At 36.6% G+C, this 10,796-nt stretch overlaps 1 protein-coding gene across 7 annotated transcripts in view; it reads left to right on the top strand.

Annotated features, from left to right (window-relative positions):
* The first annotated feature begins 1,547 nt into the window (after nt 1-1,547).
* The window catches only part of egg (SET domain bifurcated histone lysine methyltransferase eggless), a 37,032-nt gene continuing 27,783 nt past the window's right edge, over nt 1,548-10,796 (top strand). For 2 of the 7 annotated variants that reach the window (XM_087345097.1, XM_087345091.1), the window contains exons 1-5: nt 1,953-2,133; nt 2,994-4,244; nt 5,882-5,987; nt 8,070-8,213; nt 9,606-9,703. In XM_087345097.1, coding sequence (XP_087201223.1) covers nt 2,131-2,133; nt 2,994-4,244; nt 5,882-5,987; nt 8,070-8,213; nt 9,606-9,703 — 1,602 coding nt within the window. In that variant the 5' untranslated portion in view covers nt 1,953-2,130. Of the gene's footprint in view, nt 1,752-1,952; nt 2,134-2,993; nt 4,245-5,881; nt 5,988-8,069; nt 8,214-9,605; nt 9,704-10,796 lie in introns of those variants that run through there. The other 5 variants (XM_087345092.1, XM_087345093.1, XM_087345094.1 and 2 more) reach the window with 5 other exon arrangements.

Here is a 10,796-nt window from a genome sequence, read left to right as displayed (position 1 = left end):
TGAAGATGTTTCTCTAAAATGTTTATGTCTACCTATAAGCCTACATGGTGTCACAACCCAGAACAACAACACTGACATCTTCACCACTGTGAAAACCTCAAATCACAAAATCTTACAAAATGGGGCGTAATCTATGGAATTAGTATCTTGTACATTAAATGAAAATATAAAATCACTACATATGAATCTGTGCAGTGGTAACCAATGTTATCATTCATTAATCACCGAGTTTTTCCTATAAAAAAATTCTAAATGAGCTGACAGTGGTGTTAAGACAAGGTTGTGAAGACTAAATTTTTTTAAATCAAGACCCAACAAAGTAAGGAATTTTCAATGTGCTTTTTGATGAAGTGGGAAACAGTTCTGCTATTCTGTTGCATATGGAAGCTCAGTGGTCATCACACCAGAGTGTATTCACATTGTGCTCAGAAATTTTGTTATTCACTATTGACTGTCCATTCCAGTTTTCATCACGTGTGATAATATGCGGTTTACTCCAGTACAAATATAAATACTTACAGTATGTGACTGTAATCTTGAGACTTGCAAGGAATGCAGGAAGTCCATAGCGTTAAAGGCAGACGCTATCTTTCCTCCTTCACCCCACTTCCTCACCCCTCAAGTCTCGAGATTACAGTCGCAGACTGTAATAAATAAATGTAACAACTGTGAAAAATCTTGCATATCTAACTATAGACCAATTTAATTACTAGCAGCTTTCTCTAAAATATTTGAGAAAGTTGTGTATAAGGAAAAGTCTCTCCACTGATATGCCTTTTTCAATCTTATAGACATCTTAAGTGTGCTTAATAATAAAATGCATGTTAGTGGAATATATTATAATCTTTATAAAGCATTTGATTCTGTAAATGATGACTTATTACTGTGAAAATACTTTGTTATGGAATTCAAAATATAGCTGGTGTGGTTTAAATCATACCTTCATGACAAAAGGCAACAAGGATAAATAAAATCACAAGATCTGAATTATAACACATTCAAATTGTGGTATTATAAAGCATGGAGTTCCTCAAGGTACAATACTTGGTCCTCTGCTCTACTTCATACAACTCTACTCTATCAATGACTTACTGCCAGCCATTAACTCTTGGTCTAAACCCCTACTTTTTGTGGATGATACTAATATTATTTCAAATCCAGAAATTGTTTCCAAATTTGCATGAATGATGATGTCTTTGCTAGTTTGAAGAAATGGATTAAAACCAATAAACATTAAATTTTGGGAAAAATTTTGCTACCAAAAAAAATTGTTTTAATGTAGGTATAGGAAATGAGAATAAAAAATCAAAGTAGAAACAGCTAAATTTCATGGCCTACAAATGGATAATAACTTACATTTAAAAATACATATTCAATACATTATGCCTAACTTAAGCTCAGTACACTTTATTTGCTATGAGAACTGCCACATCACCCATGAAAAAATTCCTATTTCCTTTCGATCATGTCATGGAATTATTTTCTGGGAAAACTCAACAGACGGCAAAAAAATCTGAATCATGATATACAGAAGTTTAAGCCAGTGTTAAAAGAGTATCTGCTGTCAGATGCCAGAAACGCACATCCAGACGATAGGGATTTTACTGTTATCGCGTTTGAAGCGGTAATATTTATGAGGTTATGTATCGTATATAACATACAGACAAAGCCCCTAGCAGACAGCGTCATTACCCTCTCGAACGCGCATTTCACAGCAAGTTCAAACATTGGTAAGTTGTGAATGTTCAGTGGTAAGTAACACAAACAAATCTAATTAGTATGTGCATAATTACACATATGACTATTTAAATCCTTAAGTAAATGTTTTACGTCTGAAAAAGTTCCGAAATAACGTTTCCTTTAAAATAATGAGGTCTATTAACGTATAGAATGCCAGATTTCCATGCAAGTTTAGTGTGAAGGGGTTTGAGTCCGCCATTACCATTAAAGCCTTGAATGGTGGTGGATATGAAGAAATAAAGATGTATGCAGGGAAAAATGTAGAAAACAGTTACTCTTTTGCACTTATTCAATAAAGTATTTTAACCTAACTAAAACTAACCTGCTCAGATTCATTGCAATGCAAAGTGTTTATACAGAGGTTTTACATTTTGTGTAAGAACTAAACCCATGGTACAGTAATTTATTTTAGTGGTTGATTTTTTTTTTAAGAAAAGAGGTTTATATACGAACTTTTCTTGAACGATTGTACAGTGTAATATAACCTACATGCTTGAGACAGCAACATTAGCTAACCATGAAACAAATTATATGATTCAAAAATCCAGACATAAGATATTTGGAAGTTTTATTTTGACACATTACCTGTCAAAACTGCATACCTGTTAACCTGTGAATGTGGAATTGTGACATTTGATTCAGTTTCTATTTTGTAGCCAGCAAGTTACACTGACTGCATAAATTATTGCTTTATTTATCTTCTGGAAAATTCATGTTGGGTTTTCTCTCATTCTTGTGTAGTTTAACAAAGACCAGTGGTTATCTGTATGAGAGTATTGATGTCAATATCTGGCTGATGTAGAATGGTGGGGTTGTTAGCCCCTTTTCTCACGACATATCTTGCCCTGGTTGCTTTATAACAGATGTTTTGAAAGTATTTTTGATGATGTAGATTGTATTTAGCTGTCTCAGCTATACATATTTAAGTTATAGTCATTATAAAAATACTTGATTCTGAAGTGCCACAATGGTATTAATTAAATTTTCCAAGGTACTCAAATACTTTGCTACATGTTAGTAATAATTAAGTGAAAATATTTGAACATGACAAGGACCTTTGGTTGTACCAAAACTGCAGTGGAGTGTTAGCCCAAGCTTAGTTTTAGTGTAGCTCTGACTAAATATTTTTTGAACAAAATTCTGTGATTCAATGGAACACAGTGTATGAACTGCTGCATTATGGAAAACGTTTGAGGACCTACACAACTTGAGGTTGAAAGAACAGTAGAACAATCTTGTGTGTCTCTTTTCAGATGGATTGTGATGATGACACTCACGACTCTGCATCAGGTGAAAAAAAATTACCGCTAAACAGTAAGGACATAGGTGAGCCTGCAAATGTCACCAGCAATATTAGAGTTGCTGTGGAAGAGAACAAGCAGTCAACAGGAAGTGATTCATTACAGGACTCACATAACATAAGAAAGAAAAGTGAGAGTGATGTCATAAACACTGAAGGCTCAGACATTAATTATAATGAAAGTGAAGGTATGGAAGTAGAAAAAAGTAGAAGCACAGAAGAATCTCATAATGTTAAACAAGCTGTGACCAATGAGAATGTGACTTCAAAAAAAGCCAAAAGTAAGGAATTTGAAGAACTGAATATCAAGGAAAAGGGGGAACATGATGAAACACATGACAGGCAAAAGAAGGAAACAAGTGACAAGGAAGAGAAGGAACTTGAAGATAATCATGACAAGAAAAAAGAGGAAGTTAATGAAGTGAGTAAGAAAAAGAAAACAGACATTAAAGACATAAGAGACAAGAAAAAGAATGAAATTGAAAATGCAATTGACAACAAATTGAAAGAAATTGAGAAAATGTGCTATGGTGAACGTAATGAAACTGAACTGAGTGACAAGGAAAAGACAGAAATTGAAAAGGAGAAAGTTGAACCGAGTGATAGTGGAAAGAAGGCTGAAAAGACGTCAGAAGGTGGGCAAAAAGTGAATACAAGAAAAGGGTTCTTGGTGAGGACAGGAAGTGAGGAGTATGATGTGGATGTTAATGAAACAAATCCGTACCCAGATCATATAAATTTTGTAGATGTTGATGCACCTAACTGTGATTCTTCTCCTATGGTTATTGATGCTGATGGTGATAGTAACGATGAGATAGTAATGATAGGAAGAAAGAAAGGAACTAGACAGTATAGAACATCCGCTAACAAGGAGAAGGGTAAGACAGGTGTCAATTCTAATCGTGACAGCAGCCCAGAGGTTGTCCTGCAAGAGAAATTTTGCAAGAGGCGTCAAGAGATTGTGATCAACCTAGATGATGATAATGATGATATTGAAATTGAAACCATAAAGAAAAAGAAGAAGAAAAAGAAGTTGAATGCACCTAAAGGTGTATGTTGTTGTAATATAGAATGCTCAACTCCTGGTCAAGACTTGAGGAGTGCACCTGTGTTTGTTTTGACGTACTATGGACGGAAATACAAGAAAGGAAGGGCACAAAAAGTTTGTGCAGTGTGCTTTGAAGTAGCCATGCAACATTATGAGGTAGGTGTGTGCATGGATGTTTCTTTGTTTGCATGCATGTGTATATGTGCACACACATTGTATGGGGTAATTTATTTTAATTACAGTTGGATGACTATTGTCAGATGACATTTATTATTTACAATTACATGTAAGTAATTACAAAATTCTGGGTACTATCCAAACATGTTTCAGGGTTAACTTTGCCATCTTTAGGGGCATCTTCAATATGTAACATATCAAGTATTTGCATCCAAGCAAAAAAAATCTTGGCTTTACCTGTTTTTCCCCAAACCACTGACCTTACCAAACCGTCAAAAGGACTGGTCCACCATCACCTTTCCAAACCTCGTGGTCAATAAACAGCTGCCACTCCCTTCCATATAATTGCTGCAAATACTTTCCTATCTAACATGGTCACCAGAACCTCCATTATCACCTCCTCTCAAAATTCTGTAACATCCATTCCTCAACCATATTCCTGTCCTGTTGGAACAACCCACTCCACCGATCAGCACCGTCAGATCTGTCTCTTCACTCACTGCTTGCCCTATATAAGGCCTCCAGAGCTTGTCACACAGTAAACATGCCTTTAAAGTGGGAACTGCAGTGTCTGCCAAAATGTTGGTTAACACCAAACACATCTCTCACCCGAAAAGCTGAAGTTCAGTTGCCTCTGCATAGTTTGTTCTAATCATATGTATTTTTGATGCTAATTAAAATAAGCAATTGTATATTTGAAGGCTTCCTTTTGCATTTATTAGTGTACCTTTCACTACATAATTGTTTCTTCCATGACCTGATCTCTTTCATGTATGATCGTTGGTTATTATGCATTCTTTTGCATAATGTGCATGAACATAAAATGAACACGTATAGGGCTGGTCAAGTCTGTCCATACTTCTGTCTGCAGGATTCAACTTGAGAACCGCTGGACAGATTTGAGCAAAATTTGGTGTGGATGTTGTGCCATTGGGGACCACCCTAAAATCATATTCTTAAATTTCCTACAATTAATAGTGCCAACATGGCAGATGAGCAAACTTGTCTTGTTGGATCCTTCCTTTTATGTTCTCTGATCAGAATTTTGTATCCAATTGTAATGTGATGAAATCCTCAATTAAGAACATGTTCAGCAGTGTTTCTCATGGTTGGGCATAAGCACAAAGAATGTTCACCGATGACTGGCCACAAGAACAAATAACTGATGATTCCCAGGAAAAGAGCAAAACACTGGTTATCAGTGCAAGAATTGCCTATGCAGTGATGCTGTGTGATAGATATTTATAAGGTCAGAAACTGTTTGCTTAGAGAAAAGATTGGACATTTTGAATTGACATAAGGTGATAGGACACAAATATTTTTAACTAAGAAAGTCATTACATATATTTTATACTCCTATGAGTGTATAATTTTGCAGATACATGTAGTGTATCATTTGTTACTTCATCAAGTCTCATATTAGTTTTTCATATATTGGTATCACATAGAAATGTTAGTACAGATTTTGAATTATTGCCAGGTTTGTCAAGTTTAACATAACCTTAGCAGAAGTTCTGACTGGAAATCTTGTGAGTGTTTTTCTGTATATACAAATGAGTTGTTATTGAAGTGTTATGTTTTCTTTTCTGGTAAAACTATTTCTGTTTTTGTTTCAGCACTTGTCTTATCTTCTGTCACAACACAAACCACTAATGACAGCCAAGTTCCCGCCTCGGAATGATACAGTTGTTCTTACAGATTCAGAAGAAGGATCTGAAGAAGGTATTACTTATATGTATAAATCACATGTTAATGTAAAATTTATGAGGAACTTACTAAGATTATTCTGAAAAGTTTTGTAGAGACAAGCATGAAGCATGATTACATCATCTCGCCTGGTCTCTTTTGATGAACAGGTCCTTCACTCTGTTCCGTGTGCTTCATTAATGGGTGGCACTATTTGTCTCATGTGGGAGAACATCCACTAAGAGGACACCTTGTTCATGCCAAGACATTTCCAATATACTAATTTTTGGATCTAAAACTTCTTGACGATGGTGAAGAGTCAATTGAATAAAAATTTTCTTGGATATTATCCATCGTCTAGTAAATATAAAATGTAAAAAAGTAAAACGACGTTTCGGAGATGTGACTCTATCACCGTCTTCAGGTTCCTACACAGTTGGGCCCACTAGATAGAGCTAATCCCTATCTCCGGACAAAATAAAAAGTGAAAGTCCCAGAGTAAAAAGGCATTACCACACCATCCATCCGTGGGACGTAAAAGAATAGTATGTAAAATCAAAATTCATAAACACGATAAAGCCAATTTTTTCTCGCCCCCACTGATAGGACTGTTTGAATTGATTGGTTGGTGTTTAACTCCATTTGAGTTTGCGTGGCGTGCTGCAGTCTGCATGCGGAAAATAAATCACATGTCTTGCCTCTATACATGTCCACCTATCCAGGCTCGCTGTTATTTTTGTTCAGATGTCATAAGTGTATGTGCAAATCTAGTACTCATCTGTTCTTGTTGAAACAATTATTCACACACCCTCAACAGCTGCCTGTAAAACACTTCACTTATGGACATTTAATGCATGCCATAACATTCAGCCTGGCACATTCAGCAATGGGTCTAGCAGTATGGATGGGTGTTACAGCATCCCACACATAGTTCTGTTTTAGCATCCTCAACCTTTTGTATCTTTGTGCCCCTCAAATGCTTTTACTGGGACAGCAATTTGTGAATGATGACCTAGTTATAAGCACTTGAGCAGGATTTCTTTGTGAAGGGCTTCAGTGCACTTGTTTCTGGCTGGGAAAAGTGCTTCAACAGGGATGAAACTTATTTGAAAAAATGGTATTATGTCTACATATGTACAAGTGATTGGATCTCTGCAGTATTAAATAAAGTAAAAATGGATTCACACAAGTGGTCTAAAGTTAGTTAGTTAGTTAGTTAGTTAATTCCTTTTATTCCTCTTGGGAACATAGGGCTGACAAGTTGTATAAAACCACCTAGTAATCTGTAAGTTATCTGGTCTGTGTTTGGCTAGGTGTCTTTAGATTTATCACTCAACTCTCTACTTCTGACAGTTCAGTTGATTTGATTTTCAAAATGTTACTGTAGAGTTCAAAGGGATATTTAAAATATTACTGCAGGCTGTGGAAAAACATGGGTTTCAACCTTTTTCGAACTGTAATAGGGTAATTTAAACCCCTATATTATGCTGCTTGTTGGACTTTAACTTTGGGGTAACAGTTTAGAGCAGTGATATTAAATCTTTTTTGTTCGCGTACGCCCAGATATAATTTCTCTTCAACTTTGTACCCCCAAAGTTGTTGGTGTATAATTCAAGTTATACATAGTATATAATCTACATCTAAAATAAATTAAATAAATTACATTGCTGATTATTCAGTGTTTATCATAAAATAATATTTTTTTTTTAAATTTTGTGTACCCCCAAAGATGTCTTTGTGTACCCCAGGTTAAATATCACTGGTTTAGAGTATGATATTTATGATCTTCTTCTTCTATGGCTTTCCGGTCTGTATTCGGTCCATGGCCTCCTCAATTCTCCTCTTCCATTCGGTCCTCTGTTAGGTCCGTCTGTCCGAGGCTTTGATTGAGGTTTCGAAACATCTTCCTTTTTACAGTGCAAAGTTGTTAGCCTTACGACCAACCCCCAACCTGGAGAACCAGGGTACCTATCTTAGTCTGACCTCTCCCCCTTGACCAATCTGGCTACCGCCAGCATAGCTCTTGGGATCACTGAGGTACTCAAGCCCCACCACCACGACAAGGTCCAGGTACCATTAAGTGGGGTGCTACATATGATTGTTCTGTTAATGTTGCAGAAGAACCATTGCCAGATGATGTGCTGGAAGACCTCAAGGAGAAGCTGCAGGAAGTTATAGAATCCACCTTGGAGAAGTATGACTTTAACTACCAGATTGAAGCGTCACGGAACATTATTAGTAATAAATTGGATGAACTAAGTGGTAAGTTTGGCTTGTTAGTTAAGCATGTTCCTAAATTTGTGACATCATCACATCAACATATTTTTGTATTAAGACATTGTTTCATGGATAGAATAAGTGCATCTTGTTGACTAAAATATTCTCTGTTGGTGTGATATTTTGCAAGCCACTTAAAGTGTGACAGAAACTACAAGGTGTGTCAGTTAAGTTCCCAGGATGCCCACATATATGTCATATCAAGTAATGAGTGAGCAATAACTCAGCAGCAACTTCTCTGTTGTTACATCTTATGTGTTGGTGAAGCATATAAGGCAATAATAGCAAAGCAGTGGTAGAGTTATCTAAGCATGTGTTTTCGTCCTAATGGAAAATGGGTGATAGGTTAGTGAAAGACTCTTGGGCTACAAGCTGCATCAGGTAGCTGAATGGTGAATAAACCATACCCTCTACCAACGTTTCGAGAGCCATCTCTGCTCTCAAGACGTTGGCACAGGATATGGTTTATTCACCATTCAGCCACCTGACGCGGCTTGTAGCCCCCGAGAGTCTTTCATCAACTTCATTCGCCACAAAAGCTTCACTTTATACATGGAGGATAGGTTGTTTGAGCAACACATATACATAAAGTTTTATGCAGAATTTGGCAGAAGTGCCAGTGAAACTCTGCAGATGCTAAAAGAGGCTTATGGTGCTGATGCTATGAAAAGTCAGGACCAAAGGAGGCGTGCATATCATGAGCCTAAGTGAAGACAATTATTCTTTTATCACAAGGCATTGTTCACTTTGAGTTTGTTGAACAAGGTCAAACAGTGAGCCAGCATTGTTTGGAAATATTGACAAGGTTACATGATGCTGTTTGTTAGAGAATATCTGAAATTTGGCTTGATTCTTGGATCTTGAATCATGACAATGCCCCTACTCATGATGTGCTCGCTGTCCAGGAGTTATTGGCTGAAAACTTGATATTAAAATTGTACCATCCACCATATTCAGCCAATTTGGCCCTGTGCAAATCTAGGCTATTCCCAAAACTGAAGACTGCTTTGAAGGCCTACAGATTTTCAGACATTGCCAACATTCAAGGACATGCGATGGCCATCCTGAAGTACATTACAGAAGAGGAGTTTCAGAAATTTTTTGAGCAGTGGAAACACTGATTCACCAAATGTAATAGTGCACAAGGAGATTACTTCAAAGGCAATAGCAACCATTAGTGCGTACGTAATTACATACAGCTTTTACGGGGGCATTCCCTGAACTTAATTGTCACACCTCATACATAAACAATTCAGATCTATGCACCATGTTTCTGACCATGAGTATTTGAGAGAGAAAATATTTACAGTCTCTGATGTCAGAATGTGTAGTTGGATTTTCATTTTTAAATAGATTGTTCTATTTCTTGTGTTTCAGTTGCTTTCAGAGAAACAGATGACATGTTTACTGAAATGCAGAAAAGAATGGATGATTTACGAAATGAAGTCTACAAGGATTTTGTACCAATAATACAGGTTAGCTCTTTTAGCTCATGAGAATATTTTGTTACATTTCCTTTATATGTGTTTTCAGAATAATTCATTGCATGTTGCTGAGTTCTTGAGAAACTGATAGTATTCTCACCTCATTAAGACTGCCTTTTTCAGAACCTGAGGTTTCAGTACCGTGTTTTAAGAGTTTACCACCAGTCTGTCTCCTGGGATAGGTGAATCTAACCTATACCTTCTGCCTCTTGTTTTCTGAAGATGCATTTTAATATTAATCTCTTATCTACAGCTGTTTGTTCTGAGTGGTCTCTTCCCTTCAGGCTCTCAAACCAAAATTTTGTACTTATTTCTTATCCACATTAATTTTATCATGCTGATAATATTTGGTGAAGAGAACATTTATTGAGCTCCACATGCCCATTTCTTCAGCCTTCTCTCCCTTCAATTCTCTTGGGTCCAAATATTCTCCTAAGCACCCTGTTCTGAAACATCCTCAGTCTTGTGTTCTTCTGTTAATGTGATGAACCAAGTTTCACACCCATACACAACAGCAAGTAAAAGTATAGTTTTAATCTGTACACTTTAGATAACAAACTGGAAGCCAAAAGATTCTGAACTGCATGGTAGCAAGCATTCCCTGAATGTGATCTTCTCTTAATATGATATGCAATTTTGACATGTTACTGTTGTTCTCAAGCTAAAGACTTGATGACTGGGATTTGATCACTGACGGGCAAAGGATTTTTCCTCTGGCCTCTGCATTGGGCCCACTAAGCCTCCTGTGTAATTGGTACTGGGGTCCTTTCCCAGGGGTAAAGCGTGGACAGGGTGTGATGCTGACCACTCACCCCTGTGTAGTGCTGAGGTTAAGAATGAGTAGGAGCTATATCACCTCTTCTCTCAAGTATCTACATGGCGTAAAGTGGGACGGCTTTACTTGGTGTTGTTCCCAAATGTCCGAAGTTGTCCACATTGTTAAAGGCTTTATTTAGTAACTATATTTATATAATGATTTTTTCTAGTAGCATACATACTTTACTTTAGGTTCAATTTAAATACATTATAATTGGCCTAATTATGTTTACAGGCATACCAGATTGATTGAAAATGTTGTATAGTA

The sequence above is a fragment of the Zootermopsis nevadensis genome, unplaced genomic scaffold, assembly GCF_977971745.1.
Source record: "Zootermopsis nevadensis isolate Lab colony 2312 unplaced genomic scaffold, Znev_1.0 Znev_ptg000008l, whole genome shotgun sequence".
NCBI lineage: Eukaryota > Metazoa > Arthropoda > Insecta > Blattodea > Termopsidae > Zootermopsis > Zootermopsis nevadensis.
This window is presented reverse-complemented; position numbering and strand designations above follow the sequence as displayed.